Genomic DNA, 16968 nt, shown 5'->3' with positions numbered 1-16968 from the left:
AGGTGACAGGCAACCTGGGCTTGTTCAGCTATTTCTGAGACAGGCAGGCAACTTGCTGAGTCAGTGCTCATTCAGTGTCCTTCAAGAATGAATTAAAAGTGGTGAAGAATGTGCTTTGTTTCCTCAGTAGGATTTTTTTTTCCCCTGAAACTGTTTTGAGCAGCTTTGGCTGGAGGAAATGGAGACAACTGCCATTATCATAAAAAAGCAAGACCACTTCCTCCAGGACAAAAGCCACAGGTATATGGGTCAACACGGCAGCTGGAGGGCTTTTCAAACACTTTTTATATGCACTTTTTATGAGCTTTTAATAGGCAGACTCAGAATAATTGCAGAAGATTTGTACCAGACCACCTGGAAGCAAGATCCAGCTGTTTACCAACAAGGATAAAGCACCTCTGCCTAACCCTTCTTATTACAGGAATTTTATACAGCTTGATTTAATCTGGGCTGAGATAACAAGCCTCAGATATGAAGTTCTCAGGAGACATTGTTCAGCTGATTTTTCAAGTAAGCTCTGTAGTTTTAATATTGTTGTAAATGCACGTTAATTACCCAGGAACCTTAGACGTATTTGGTAAAGCTGGTTGTCACAGCAGTTGTTGCCATGCTACGTGGTCTGTTTTGCATTTAGCTTTTTGGTATGGTAATATTACAAAATACCATACTCTCTGTGGGGAGAAAAGAAACAACCCGCCAAGACTCTTTCTTCCTAATATGGTGAAATAAAAAGCCTTGGTTTGAGCTAGCTGAAATGCTGATGGAGTCAAAGCCCAAGGATCAGCCTGGTGTGGCCCGTGAAGAGCACAAGGGTCATGGTCAAGTTTCACACTGTGAGGGCAGGAAATGTTTAAATTCCCTGACCATGACTAACTGATGGGAGCCAGCGATGCTATCAGGGAAAAAGCCCTCTTCTCGTTCCAGCACGTGTTTGATTCCAGACCGGCAAGAGCATTTCTTCTTACTATTGCTGGTGTGGGAGCTCTGGGCTGTGCTATACAGCAGATGCAGGGACTTATTTTTCACAGAGGTTTATACTAAGCAGGGATATGAATTGTGCAGCAGCGTGGGGGGCTCAGGCAGAGCCCCGGGCTGAAGAGGAGGCCAGGGAGGGACAGGCTATGGCGGGATGATGGGCAACCTTTGTGCGCCTGACACCAGGCCTCGGCGTTTCTCTCTGCTTGTACAGTGCCGGGTGAAAGGGGCCCCAAATGCCGTCAGAGTGCCAGGAAGTTTTGCCTTTTTCCTTATTTGTGTTCACTATCACCTTTTAAACAAAAGAGCACAGCTTTTCACAGCAGTAAGCAATTGGCTGGCGGGAGCTGTTTCCCCTGTCCCCACCAGCTCCCAGCTGAAGAGGTGGGGGTTTTCTGGCTGCTTCTCAGGGGTTCCACTTCTGCTGGTTAAAAACTCTGCTCAAGGATGCTTGGTTCAGTATTAACTCATAATATTTAAGTCCTGTGAGACCTGCATTTTTTTTTCCTTGCTGATGCTGGGAAGAGAGATAGGTGAATCCACAAAAAAAAGAGGCTGCAACTTCCAGATTCATAATTCCAGTAATTATTATTTTCAGGTACCTCAGTCATTTGAGGCTTTGTGAACAAAAGCCAACTGAAAAGCTCACATCTCCCCAGAGGGAGAGCTACATGGAAAGCACTCAAATAGCTTTAACCACACTTGTGTCACAAATTCTTCTCAGATTTGGTGACTGTGGCTTGTTCTAATTAAAACAATAAGTTTCAGCGCTACGTTTAAAAGCAAGCAATCATCTGCTGTTTATGAGGAAAAAAAGGACAGAAACGCTGAAGATAGCACTTCTCTTCCTGGAGGACATGTGTCTCCACTGCACCATAGTACATTTTCTTCTGCTGAAATATTGTCACCCATCTGAAAGCTTTGCTTCCCAGCAGCTGACCAAGAGCACATGGGCAGGTCTGGCAGCTGAATCATCCATATTACACCTCCCTGTGTTCAAAAAGAGGCAAAGGCCTGAGCTTTGCCTTTTTAAAGCACTGGTAATGTCCACATCTGGATTTGTTGTGCTCCATTTTTTCCACTGAGGCTCCCCAGCCTGGGGCTCAGACCTGACCCAGAAGGAATTGCCCGAGACCACCCAGACGAAGTAAGGAGGCTTCAGGAGCCTCAGGGAAGAAGCCAGCCCTTCACTGATGAGGGGGGATGCAGCAGAGGCAGCAGCAAAAAGGGGGAAAAGTACGTCCAGTCAGCTTTATTAAATAATATACTGTTTATACATCCATTACGAAAACTTTGACAAGGAGGGAAATACTGAAAAGGAAATATCTTTTTTTTCAGTGGAGTACAAGTGATGCCTGTGGTTTTAAACAAAGGCCTGTTGGCAGGATGATGCCATAAAGAAAAGGAAGAGAAAGGGAAACTGCATTTGAATTAATTCAGATAAGTGAAGGCCAGAAGACCTTATGACAGAATTTTCCATTAATCCCTGTAGTCTAGCTCTCTGCCATAATTACGTTACCTCCTGACTCCTTTGTACAAATATTGTTGTGCTTATTATTGCTGTTTACTGTAACTACTGCAATTACACTTACCAAAGCTGCTTACAGTATTGCAGACATAATAATGCAAAAGAGCAAAGTCAGATAAGATTTTCGTGGTGGGTATTTTATAAGATTTTGAATGAACTTGTATAACTGTCTTCAGCTGCAAGAATTCACAGTGAGAAAAGACAAGATCAAAGGAGTAAGGAACAAACTTGTTTTGATTCAGTCACTGTATTGAATCGTAACTTGAAATTTGATTTCTAGTGAATCATAATTTTTTTTGAACCTGTGATCAAAACCTTCTGTTTGGCCTAAAACATATTATTTCATTTCTAAGACACTTTTTGCTAAGATTTAATTTATTTTAATTTAATTTAAGAAATAATGGATTATTTTTAAAAGGGTTTACAAATAAAAGGTAATTATTCTTCTGAATTAAAATATTTCAAGTTTTTTATTTTTTTCTTTATCATATGCACAGCCAGTGGAGCCAAGATGAGTTTGTAAAATATTTCAGGTTTCCCAAGTCTGATTACTTTTCCCAAAAGAAGTACACACTGAAGCATTTCAGCCAGTAAGCAAAACAAGAAGGGATAGAAAGAGAAACGAAGGCATGAAGAAGTTGAAAAACTTTTCCAGTGTCTGATTAGATGGGTAGCAGTGTTAGAAATAGAAATTGCATCTCCTGAGTCCCCCTCTAGGGTGTAAAGCACTGAAGGAGATTAAAGAGATAAATTATTAGATGGAAAATAAATTTCCAGCCATAACTGTTATGAGCAACAGAGATCATGAAGCTCAACAGAAGTGTGCACTTTGCCTCAACATCTTGTTCCCCGCCTCCCTGGTTCAGTCACAGGTGAAGCCCTAGTTGCGTGCTTTGTCTGCATGGTACAAGATAGCATGATAGAAAGATATTTTTATTTTCATCGCTGTCTCTTTTCAGAAAGTCTCTCCCTCGTTGTCGAAGAATTAACAGGATGCTTTCCAATGAGTCGGCACCTCCTCCTGCATTCAGTCGCTCCAACTCACAGGCCTCCATGGACAGCACCTCCATGGAGGACTTCTGGTGCGAAGTGGAGAGCATCAAGGAGAGCAGTGAAGATGGATCTGAAGAAGCAACACTCTTGGAGTTCAAACCTGCTGACGGTGAGCACATGAACACCACTTCTTCCTCATATTTTGGCTTTGCCTCGTCTCTCCCTCCTCATGTCATCCAGTATGAGCAAAAGTACTAGGCTGGGTCTACGATCATTGTAGCTCCACTTCTGAACATCACAGTCAATGTATGAGATGTCACCAGAAAGAAAAAATAATTCAGTCTGGTTTATGCACTGGGGCTGGTAATTGGCTTCTGAAGTAAGTTTTTTTTGCATTGATTTTAGTTGTGCTTCAGGAAGGCAGATATGGTTTAATTCAGAAAAGAGAGGCACTAAATGAAAACTTTATCTCCAGCATTAAATAAACTAAACTAAAACATACAAAAGGATCAAAAAGTTCATCTAGTATACTGGAATTTTCAATTTTCTGGCTTTTGGTAGGATATAATGCAGAAGTTATGAAAGTCTTGAAGCAGTTTTTATTTAGATATGGTTTGGTGCTATCAGAAATGTGATAATTGCCTATTTCTCGGAGATTGACCAATTTAAATATAATTCAAGGAAAGATTAGAGGTAAATCCAAATATATAGATGCCTACATTATTCAGACTCCCCACTTGTCAGAATTCATTCATCACTTATACAAATTATGATGAAGGTATTACTACCTCATACTTCTACCTTAACATTTCCCCTCTCCTTTTTCGTAATGTATTTGGGAAAACGTGTAATAGTCTGCGCAAGCTTGTTGCAATGCAGCTTTGTGTTAGATGACTTGATAACATCTAGAAAAGCAGTTCTCATTTTTTTCCAGTTATGACCCCATTTACAAATGTATTATATTGTGAAACACAAAATACCAGGTGTTACTATAGGATGAAACCAAACTTCTTTTGAGGTCATGACCCACTGATAACTGCTGCAACCCTTCTGTGTTTCATGGCCACTAGTCTGGTAACTACTGATCTAGGGACAGATTTTGAAGCAAGAGTGTGTTCTTTCCATACAATTATTAACACAAGTGACGATGCATTTTTCTTACCTTGACATGCAACAGGACGTCATTAATTCTGCTACCAGGAAAAAAGGGTGAAAAGGGAGAAAGGGTGCTACTTTATTAAGCAACCCAGTATGTAACCAGTCGTGATAAGTATCCCACACAGCAGTAACTAGCTCCAACCATGTACTGTTTCCATGGGGAACCCCTCCCAATCACTAGTTCCAGGTAGAGCTCTCCTGGAAGAAAAAGGAGACCTCCGCTGACCAGCAGTCTTGATCTGCTATGAGGGTTATGGTCTGGCATCTTAGATCCAAACTGCACTTCTTTGTGCTGGCCTGTGGTCTCAAACAAAAAATAGATTGAGGTATAACATTGAAACTTTATTGTTAGTGTTATGGGAAGGCAGAAAAGCAATCTGCCTCAATCAGTTTGCCCCTATTGGGCAAACTTCTGTCTGATCATGCTCTCTAGCTTGGAGATCCCAGAAGAGATTGTGAACCTCTCAGTGTCTCCTTCATGCAATAGTCAGTGTGAACTGGGTGTCCCTGACTTGTCTGCAGAGTCAGGGGAACGTCACATATCTGTGAGTTATGAAGCCAGGTAAGTTAGTAGGACAAGGCAATACAGGAGCCCATTTTCCATGTTCTCAGAAACTTTTCCATCAGTTTCATCGCTGCTGAGCTAAATCTTCACAATAGTAAAAACTCTGCTGCAGTCCCATGTTAGCCTTTGTCTGATTACACCTCATTACATCATTGCATTGATTTTTTCCCTCTCTGTCCTGAATTAAAAATGAAACTGCAAGGCAAAATGCAACACATCTCCACACTTCATTTACCTTCATACTGTTGTTTTAAACACATATATATTGCATACACCCACACACAACCAGGCAGTGCTTGTTCTAGTTATTAATTTCAGGAATATATTGTCTGGGATTATAAATCTTGAAAATAATAGTCAGTTTTATTAAGCTCCTAACAGGATAATACTTCTTGCCAAGGATCAACACACTGAAAAATCAATATGGAAGTCCTTGGGGCAAAATAAAAACAAATATTCGTCACCCTTTTGAGATGTCTTTGAGAGGAAGAGATGCAGAATCCTTAAGAAGGAAGCCAAAGGGTGATAGCAGTCAGGCACCACTGATATTGTCAAAACCACAACGCTGGTTTATGCCAGACCACATGTGCGAGGGGAAGACATCAGCACACTTACTCTGTTGATGTTAGTAACTATGGTCAAGAAAGAACAGAAGATCATAACAAGTGAATCAAGGAATGAAAATGTAGGGGAAGAGGAAGCTATGGGGTATTTAAGATGGCAGTGATGTGCAGAACTGCTTTAATGCTTGGTGTTACAAGGCTGGGATGCTGTGAGCTATTTGAGGTTACATCTGAATTTCAAAGAAAGGCACACCTCTTTCCTAGCAATCTTGATGAGAAAAAGAGTTACCAACCAGGGGGAACCCTCTTGATTATCTGTCTTCTAGCGAAGAAGAATCAAACACATTATCAAGACCCTGCTGTATAAGTAACTACCACTATAAAAATAATGTTTTGTAAAATAACATGTTTTTCTTTTAGCCCTTATTTAAACCTATGTGTCATGAAATTTTGAGGTTTTTTTTTTTTAATGCAGAAATTCCTTCTCTGTAATAGTTTTACTCCTCTGGTTGTTGTCATTATTTCTTAGTCTATTGTTTGTAAGTGGTTGGAACAGGAAAAGGGCAAAAGCCAGAGAAAACAAGTCACAGGGGTAAACTGGCACAATTTCATGTCTGCTTTACTATTTTTCATAGCATCATGAAAGCCAAGTTTGATTAAAAACTAAGTTATTGGAAAGAATATGTCAAGACAAAATGCCAAATGAATATAATTAAGAAAATGGAACATGAATGGATTGTGGCTAGAATAGCGGCACAGGGAAATTAAAAGAGACCTTGTTAGAAAGGAGAGTGAGGACGGAAGAAGAACCACCAGTTCAGAACTTACAAAGGAGGGAAAGGAACAGTCTGTCATCCTATCTGTGAATACAGAAAGGATCAGAGTGGAAACAAGCTGTTTCATAGGATACAGGGCTAGTCACATCCCATCTAACACAGAGCAGGAGTTTTAGAAGCAGATATTTTTGGTAGAGCTTTGTAAAGAGACAAAGCAGTTAACAATGAAGGCAGTGAAAGCACATGTGTAAGATGCTTTCACTTTTCCCTACGGTCCAGCCCTGTAATTTTCTTTTTTTGTGCATTTAACCGCCAAAGTGCAGCAAACTGGTATCTATCAATCTGTCTGCATTCTGGTGTCAAGAAGAGGCAATAAAGGGAGAGTGGAAATACCAACCTGCCATTAAGACCAGTGCTGGGACAAGAACAGTAAGTGCATTGACTAGTTGTTTTACGGAACATGCTGTAAATTAGTCCATTTCCTGTTTGACATGTTTATTTGTAATACCTCTTCTTCAGTCAAAGCTGGAATGCAGTTATTGTCTTGTCTCAAACAGCATATTGCCGAGCTAGGATGGTTCACAGACAGAATTAAAATGAAGGTCCTCAAAATCTCCTATATGAAGAGAGATTTTAAAGGACTGTGACTCTACTTTAAAAAGTAGACAAATAAAAGGCATTGACAGCAAAATTTAAAATTACTAAATGATTTAGAGAAAGTAGATTGGGAGCTTCTCCCTGTCCTACAGTGACCAGGGACATTCATTTAATATGCCAGATAGCAAGCTGAAATCTGAGGAAAGAAACTACTTTTTCAAATGGTGCATAATCTCACTACGAAACCAGTTGTCATGTTGAACATTTGAGAAACAGGTTTTGAACAGGATTCAGGAAGCTGTTACTCACTAATCAGGATATCAAGAAACCCCAGGGTATAGAGTGCTAGCCAATCTTTAATTATTAGAAATCAGGATGACACCTTGCATGCAAGGATAGCTATTTCTGCATCTTCCACTCCTACCTGACCTCCTTAATACTACCTACCGCTACCTGAACTTTGCTCTTTAGTGAGTGGCTCTGGTTCTTAAACATCTTGTCCAATACAGGCAATCGCAGTAGGTGGACATCACACTTCTCTCAGTGTGGCGTCTTTACTAGGTGTCTAATTACCTGCTGACTCTCTGGCATCTCAAATCTCATCCTTAGTGTGCAAATACATTATTCTATGGTATACACCATTTCAATATTTTTGCTTATTTTAATTAGAATACCAATTTAATTTCCACTTGCCAAACGGCTTCATTCAGTACAACATCGCATAAATGGTAAGCAGGGGATTGATGCTCTTGAATGAGCAGTTACTTTTTAGGAATCCTGATATGTCAGGCTGGGCACTCTACTGCCTTCTTCACACAAGTGTGTTGATGCACAATTTAAAAATACCTCTTCTGTTCTTCTCCTAAGCCTCTCCTGTGCAGAGACTGCCCAACTGAAAGTTGACAGTATGTTGACAAAATTAAATTAACTTACATTTGTGGCCTAAGAAAGATTGGAAGTGGAGTCTTCTTGAGGTAAAGGCTAAGGCAGCAGTCCACCATGCCACCTCCCTTCCTTCAGCCCCCTCTCCCTCCCGTGGCAGGCCTGGTAACATGCTCTCTTCCTCTCCAGAAGGGGAGCTGGAGGCAGAATGGCTGCAAGATGTAGGTTTATCTACACTGATCTCGGGAGCTGAAGAGGAGGATGGCCAAGCCCTGCTGTCCACTCTGACCCGAACTCAAGCTGCCGCTGTACAGAAGAGGTACAACACCTACACTCAGACCCTGAGGAAGAAGAACAAGCACACGGTCCGGGATGTGCGAGACATCTTTGGCACCAATGACTCTTCTGTAAGTAGCCAATGCATCCTAGCTAATGCTTTTGGGCTTAATTTTCATGAATTTTGCAAGTAGCTCATTAAAGCTTCTACCAGACAGGAACCCATTTCTGCTGACAATGTACAGAGAGCCAGTAGCAGTTCCTGACACTAAGTCCAGACTTTTAATGCTGTATGTACTAGATTTGGAGAGGAAAGGAAGAAACCAAATAAAATCGATGGTGCACAGTTTTGCAACTAACCTGTAACATAATGTTGTATCTGTTGCCAGCCTTCCTTCTGCAATCTCCTATCAAGACTAACATTTACTCCCTTATTTTGGGGAAATTGGTGAGTTACTCTTGGCAGCTATTCAAATTTTTGCTGGCTTCTGGGGACACTTGCTATTTACTCAGCAGTCTCAGCGGTGAAGTAAAACTTCTCTAATGAAGCAACTGGGGTTCAAATATGCACAAGCAATTAAACACCTGCTAGCATGATTGCAACTGGTACACTGGCAGTTACATTTCACTTAGCAAATGAAAATCTATTAACTGTTCATTTGCTTCATGGCTTCAGAAATGAGCATTACCTCTGACGGCTTCATCCACTTTTCCCTGAGGATAACTCTAAATGCACCAATTCCTACCTCTACAAGTTTTGATTTTGGTGAATGCAGCCAGCTGTGTGAGTTTAGTCCAATGCTTAAAGCAACACGCATGACTTTGCATATGATGTCACTCATGATATCTTAAATGGGAATCACCAATAAGCTCACAAGCTCACCTTTGAAATTAATATTAAAGTTCTTGCCATTACAAAACTCCAAGAAACTCTTCTTCATTATGAAATTTCTTTGTCCTTTTCTATTTGTCCTACCTTCTCCTCAAGGTTTGGCACCCTGGATGAATTTAAAAGAAAAAATTGGGAAACATAATTGTAGCTGCACAGTTATATTAAAATTACAAATATACAACAGTTGGGGGTTTAATTTATTTGTCTCCAATTTAAGTATGTGGGCTCTTTTGAACCTCTTGCATATATCCCACAAATATATCCAGAAGCATCCAGTAGTTTCCTGTGGGCAGAATTTCTTGCATGAGAAATCATCAGGCATGTTTGCATGAACATTAAACAGCTGATGGCACATCTTATTAGATTAGCACAGTTCTCCTGATTCATGTATCTGTAAACCTTAAATGTGTTTAAAATTTTAAAAAAAATATGATAAAGTCTAAGTTTCCTTATAAATTTCAATCAGCCAAATAAATGGTGTACCCATTCTCTTGGATAGGCACATTATTGATATGGTTTTGACCTGCTTATTTTTCACCTCTGCTTCTCACTTGCTAAAGGAATCAGGACCTTCAGGGCCATTGCCCTTCAAATCACTGTTTTACCTTCTCTGAAATTCAGCTCATTTACTAGCTCTGCATTGAGAATGCCTGAAAGGTAAGACTGAAAAAGCAATTAAGACTGCTAATTCTTCTTCCCACAAAAATATGCAGTTCTGCTGGGTGCTTACCTAAATGCTAAACACAGATACACAAATATAGCTGCAGAGCACATCATTACCTCCCTGCAATGGACTGCAAAACAGATTGTATTTCTAAAAGCCTGCAAGGTTCCCAACACCCTTTGGGCATTCCCATTGACTATCTCTCCTATCTCTGCTGCTTATTATGGGATTTAGAAACTTTGTCCTAATTATCAGCTCCTCAGGGATAGACACATTGCAGGGGGAGCTTGTGCCCTGGCCTGAGGGTTTCCTAAGCAGTCCTTTGTAAGGGGGTATCAGCTGAAGCAGTCCCTCATGCTCCGCTGCCTATTTGGGAATGGCACTACAGCTGTCGGTGAATCTTTGTGATGAATCAGTTTGGGAAAGGGATCCGTGTTATTAAAAAAAAAAAACAGCCAAAAAAGAAGAGCAACAGGGGACAGGGAGGGGCAATTCTTTTCAGCACAGCTGCTGAAGACAGGCTAGTAAATAGACTGCTAGAAATGACGTGCAGGAGTTTTGCTTTTCCACCCTGGTATTTAGTTGGGAAAGAAAGGAGTAAACATTTTGCAAATAGTAAAACAGCTCTAATTGCTTCACATAACTCTATAATCTTCCCCATTAGGAGGATGGATTTACACTCTCTTCCCAACAACCTAATCATTGCAGGAGCCTAGAGATATGGGTCACAGGATGGATTACTCTCTTCTATGGCTAATGAGAGAAAAGGTGATTAGCTCACTAGGGTCGACTGAGACAAGATTTAGGAAACCACTGAAGAAGCATAAATAGTTGTCATCCGGGAGGAGGGAAAGAGAGAAAGGGAGATTTGCCCTGGTTTCTTTTGTCTGTTCCTAAAAACCTGCCTGCTAGATGTTTTGCTGTTACTGCCCTGTGGCCAGCCTCTGTGTGAGTCAACACAGAGCAAAGGGTGCTTTTCCCTCATCCTGCCTTGAGGTCCCTCCCCTCAAGCCAGGAGTGTTCCCTCAACAGCCCAAGTGGACTGAAATGAAAGAAAATGAAGCCATATTTCCTTTTTTTTTGTTAGGTGTTGTGGTTTTTTTTCCTGTTGCTCACCCTGGAAAGGTGCCATGATCCTTGGGGATGAAATGCAGCATCTGCCATAACTTGTAGCTCACCCCTCTGAGAGTGCTGCCTCGGTGGAGCAGCCTGCCCCAGCTGAGGAGCCTCTGCTCTGCTTCAGACAGGCCTATGAGCAGCAGGCTCGACTGACAGACACACTACAGGGATTTAAATTAGATAGTTTATTAATCACAGTGGCCTGATTTTCCTTAGTGCTGGTACCCCACTGCTTCGATCAGAAGCTATCAGCTCTGCTAGTGCTCAGAGCCTAGAAAAATTAACAGCAGAATACAAATGGGGGGGGGAAAACATTGATTTTATTATTGGGGGGAGGGAATGAAGCATCACGCTCATTAGCAACCCAGCCCTGTGCCTTGTGATCAGCTAACACTCCTCAAGAGTTTTAGGAGCATTTTCCTTGAGCAACGCATGAGAAAATCTTGGCCTAATTAAAGAAGAATCACTAACTGACTCAGAGATACTTGCATGAAAAGGTATTTGTGATGACAGTGCTCAGAAATATGAATATATCCAAAGCATGGGCAACTTGTACCCTGAGCAGAGTTATAAGTCTATCCTCCTTTGCCTTTATTTCCCTTAGCTGCAGGGCTGATGATAGAATTTGGTCACTTTGGTGCTCCAGTGATTTGTTTTTACATCTTCTACAATGAGGGCAGCTACTAAAGAACTATCTACCTGTTCTCCATCTTTTCCTTGCTCTTCTGGTTTCTTCTTCCCATTGGAAATTCCTGTGTACATTGTGCCAGTAAACACTGGGCTCATTTGTAGTATCAGATAATGGGAACTGTCTAATGAATCACTTTCTGTCAGAAATCAGGATATGTGAAGCCTTGCCTTCGCCGGAGCCGCAGCCAAATGAATAAAGCTGTCCCAATTTAGTTAAGGACACAATTTGACTCTTGGCCTTTCACATTCATTAAGACATGAGTTTCCAAAGGTTTTTAATCTTCTTTTTTACTAAAAAAACAATATGGATCTTTAAAATTGATGCATTAAAAGGGTTTTATTCCCAGTCTTCCCTTTATTTTTATCATATTATCCTAAGTTCAAAAAAGAAGTAGGGAGGGATGTTGGTCCTGTTTGGAAGAGATTTTCACAAAAGAGACATAGATTTGCCTTCTTTACACACTGTCCCTGTGGAGGCTGGGAAATGAGACCAAGCACATGGCATTTTTAGCTACCCCTGATATTGTACACAGTTCACAATATTCAATTGCCATCAGCTAGAGCAGCCCGCAGGTTGCTGCAAGCACTGCTGAGTGCGAGGCAGAGTTGTGCCATCAGCTCCCCTCTGCCAGCTCCACCGTGCTAAGCCAAACCTGGTTGCTGCAGTTGCTTCACTATTGATTTCACCCGTGTAACAAGGCTGGAAGGATTTTGTTATCTTAATAAACTCGATTCACTGTAAATCTGTTCTGAATGCTGTTCTCAGAGTCAGACATTTTGAGCAGTGAAAGTAGATGAGCCAGTCACTAATGTTTACCATTAATTTCTTCATCTGGATCTTAACCAGCAGAACAGCTACTTTTATGTTTGATTTTCCCAAATTGCTGAGGCAAATTTAACCGTCCCCTCCACTTCCATACTCCCACCTGAACTTTATCTTGCTTTTTGATGTCCTAAAGTCTTTTGTGTAAATGTTATGGGATTTTTATCATAAAAGCATCCTACAGTTCTCCTTTTTAAAAAATCAATGGTTCTTACAGTCTTCTGGCAAAGGAAGTCCACGTGACTCAAATCCTGTTTGCTATCAAGTTTGCGGGCCATTGAATGTCCCCTCTCTGGAGAGATGTTATTCATGTTACATTTGACTTTGTTACCCAAATAGCTCAGAGGATAAGACTGAAGAAAACAACTGCAACATTATTTCAGGCTTCCAATTGGAAGAACTGCCTGTCTTTTAAATATCTGACATTTTTTAGCAGCCTGAACGCTGCTTCTGTACATTGGCTACAAATGGGGAAGACAAAATTTCTGCCCTGAGGCATTGCTACTTGTTGATAAACAGCCGATTTAGCAATTTAAAGACCAATTTAAAGAGCGGCCGTTGTGGGCTCATCGAGCCTCTCAGCTGCAGGTTCAGCTGGAAAGCTGGGGCTGCTCCAACAGGCTCGGGGTGGGGAGGGTGAGGCAGCAGGTTTGCATAAGAAGGGGCTCCAACCAGGATGCAAAGGGCAGCAGAAAAAAATACAAGATTGGTTTGGGGCATTGTAGGTATTTTCACTGAGTAACCTTCAGAGCATTTTTAAATTCCCGACTTTTTTTTTACCCAAGAACATGCAGATGAGCTGCTACTGCCCCGTGTACACACAAACACTCAGATTTGTCTTAATGATGAGTCCCCAAACTGCTGAGAACAAAGGGAAAACTCAGCTGCCAAGAAGAGGCGACAGCACTTGAAAGTTGCCCCCTGGGCTTCAGCGCCCCTTCTCTGCTGTGCCACACACGCCTCCCCCTATTTTCACACAGTGCAGAATTATTTCTGGAGCGGAAAGAAATTAATTTGACTATAGAAAAGGTCTTTTTTCCCTAAAACTGTTTTTGCCGTTCACTGATAAAGTGTTAGTGTATAACCTATGGGAGGACATCCATCCGTTAATAATTTGCTGGTGCCCAAATCCCAAAAGGCAGTGAACAGCCTGGTTTCTGACAGGTGCTTGGGAGCAGCGGATGTTCGACATGTCAGAGAGTCCTCAAAAAGATTTGTGGCAAAAATGATTAAAAGCAGGATGGATTTGAATTTGACAAGGACCTTTCACTTAGTACAATTATGTACAGCAATTTACTTGGCTAATTTTGGTCATTATATAGGACAGGACTCATTAGCTACAGCGAGCTGCAATATTACTGACCTCAGCGTGATCCAAAACTGTGCAGCCTGGGGAAGATTAATTCTCAGGCTCAGCTATGAAAAATGTACTCTGGTGAATCACAACAGGTTGTTTAAACTTGGCAAAACAGTGTAAGCTGAGAATGATACCCTGTTGCTTGACCTGTAGCAGTTTCTGTCCGTAGATGTTTACCTTCACTGCAGTCTGATCATTTTTCCTTGCCTATCAGCCCACATTTGAGACAGTTCCAGTGTCACCAGTTCCTTCTAATGGTATCCAGCTTCCTGGGCAGAAGCCAGTTTGGAAATCAGTTAGCTGTGAGTATGCCAACGTGTAACCAGTGTTCACTTCCTCCTACAAAAATGATAGACAGAAAGATCCTTTTGTAGTTCAGAGGTTAGTCCCCTCTTCCGTGTTGGGGTCATGCTGCATATGTTTCGCTAAAATCATTGTCAGCTTATTGTCATGCAGGAACCAAAGTTTCCCATTCAAGACCGGTGTTGTACAGACACAGAGTGCTGCCCTTGAGGCATCAGTGCCTAAAAAGTACTGATCGTTGCAAGGCTGAGAATGCAAAAATAACCTCGAAACAATACAGTGCAGAATTTGTCCAAAATACATCAGTAGTGTATTTCTTGTTGCAAATCATGACAAGAAAGACACATATTTCCTTCACTTTTCTTCTCCAGTACTGCAGAAACTGCAATATTAGAAATTTATAATTTTTCTGGTTCTGCCCTATTATTCTGATCTACTAATGGTGTTATTTTGGACATCCCTTAAACACTTTGCCCTGACAGTGACTCGCAGTGCTAATGAAAATGATAACTCTGCTCTATTCAGTGTCTGGATAACTGTCAGCAGCCTTCCACAGAAATGTCCATCTTTTATTTTGAAACCTCTTCCCATCGCCATTGTTCAGGACTTAACTAAAGGGATATTAATACCCAAGTTTCTAAACTAGTCCTTTAGATGTTTACATCTGAATATAGTGCTACAGACATTTCCTTGGTTGCAAAAGCTGCTCTGCTGATACCTCTGCTCTGCAAGCAGTTGTACTAGAATAGATGGGGAACCAAACAGCCAGGGGTATCACAGACAGTCTGTGGGCCCAGGCCCAAGGATGGAAAGAGAGATGAAAAATGGCTTGGCTACCGGGCAACATCTAAGGCCACAATTCAGAAGCCAGAAGCCATTTAATAACACACTGAGCTTTTTCATACCAGACTTGCAAAACAAAGGGTGTTGCAAAAAATGTTAAGTTCCTGTATCTGTAAATGCAATGATTCAAAAATCATGGGGTATGAACATGTTTATAAAACATGTAATGCTTTTTAACTCACATTCTGATTTCCATGTCTTTTGAATGCACTTGGGTCATGTTAGTAAACTCTACTCTGCAGTCCTGGGGGCTGAAATTTGACTTCACTTCCCATGAAAATTATGATTCTGTTACAAATGCATGAGTGTAGGAGCTGGATCTTATGGGAAAACATAAAATTGCCCTAAGATGTGAGAGATCAGTCATGAAAGTTGGCAACACTGGAACTCATGCATGTTATCACACTTTGGACTCCATGACAATAGGATACTTGTTTGTACTGATTTAAAAAATTTTCCTCTGACATCCACTAATTTCATCAGGTGACTAAATTTTAGAGTAGAGCAATAAGTAATTTCACAATATCTACCAGAAATTCTAGTAGATACACTGTTTTTCAAAGTGGAAGATTGTACATTGAGTCTGGTTTTGGTGCTACACACCTAAACTGGCAACTGTGAGAAATATATGTATGTGAGCATATAAAATATGTGCACAATGTCTTACAATTGTAAACAAGTCAACAGTGACCTGAGAAACTGTGTCAACAGCATTTTTCTGTCAGGAACTTTTATTTTTAATTGTTCGTTAGTCAAGTGCCAACACAGTGTGCTAGCCTGGGTAGACAAGGATGGAGTACAAAAACTCGTTAATTCCTGATAAACAGGAAGTTCCAGCTTGACTATCTTTCTCATGAAAAGCAACAAGTTAAATAAGCTAAAATGAAAATAGGGATTTTATTTCTAAGGGGTTATTTCCTCCAGACAAAACAGGAACATGCTGTGGTTTACACTGAAATTCCTTTTGAAGCGCTTACTTTATTACTTTCTCAAGATTTTTGTCATCTTGGTTCAATTTTTTAATGTTTCTGTACTAAATGCAAGCATACATTCAGCGTTCATATATAGTTTCCCTTATTTTCAGCTAAAAGCTGTCTAGACTGTGGACTAGATAAAGGCAGCCCATCCGTAACAGAAGAGCTCTCCTATGAGGTCTCTTTCTCAGAATCCATTACGGTCCTTCCAAAAACCCAAGAACGGCCGAAAAACCAGAGGTTCAAAAAGGAAGACTCTGCTTTGCCTGTAAGTTTGATCTCAACATATTTCCTCAATTGTTTTCTTTAACCCAGTAATTTCCTGCTTTATATCCCCAGCACACTGGAGTCCATTAAGATACATTAGCTGTCCTTTGCTATGTGTGCTTTACAGAGACTGCCCACTGTACCTGCCTACCGCTTGTGACTGATTCCCAGAGAGGCACCAAAGCTAAACTGGATATTCAAGCCTGGTTTTCACTTGTACCCATTGCAGATGAATATGTGTAACTCAATTCACAAATATCGCACCATCCACACATTTTTTCACATAGAAATAAAGACCAGTTACTGGCACTAAAACTAGCAATCATTTTCATTACTGGTCTGCTTTCCTACTTTATTCCCCCACAGATTATCTGCCTTTGTTAACAGAGGGATTTAAAATTGCTTCGCAGATGAAGGGGGGAAAGCAAGCCCTAGTCCTGCAGCAGTACTGACTGTCTCCAATTAGTAGTCAGTGCAATTACACTATAGGGAATACTACATGAATGGTTAAAGGAAAGTTTATCATATCATATCATCATCCAACCAGACATACACTGACCAGTCATGCCATTATCTGGAATTATTTCCTGAAGTCAAGGAAGTCAGTTTTCTATTTCTGTCAGCCCTCACAACTTCCATTACTGCAAACTGAAGCATTAGGTTTGTGCTTCAGATACCACCTTTTTAGTGAAACGTATGAAATAATAGCTGTAAATTATTTGG

General features: G+C 40.9%; 1 protein-coding gene across 1 annotated transcript in view; it reads left to right on the top strand.

The window, feature by feature from the left end:
- The window catches only part of ARHGAP28 (Rho GTPase activating protein 28), a 75959-nt gene that overhangs the window by 41388 nt on the left and 17603 nt on the right, over nt 1-16968 (top strand). Inside the window, exons 2-5 of the mRNA XM_068396371.1 lie at nt 3463-3665; nt 8227-8444; nt 14073-14160; nt 16089-16246. Coding sequence (XP_068252472.1) covers nt 3463-3665; nt 8227-8444; nt 14073-14160; nt 16089-16246 — 667 coding nt within the window. The remainder of the gene's footprint in view (nt 1-3462; nt 3666-8226; nt 8445-14072; nt 14161-16088; nt 16247-16968) is intronic.

This window comes from Nyctibius grandis, chromosome 3 (genome assembly GCF_013368605.1).
Source record: "Nyctibius grandis isolate bNycGra1 chromosome 3, bNycGra1.pri, whole genome shotgun sequence".
Lineage (NCBI taxonomy): Eukaryota > Metazoa > Chordata > Aves > Nyctibiiformes > Nyctibiidae > Nyctibius > Nyctibius grandis.
The sequence above is the reverse complement of the archived record's forward strand: the minus strand, read 5'-3'. Positions and strand labels throughout refer to the sequence as shown.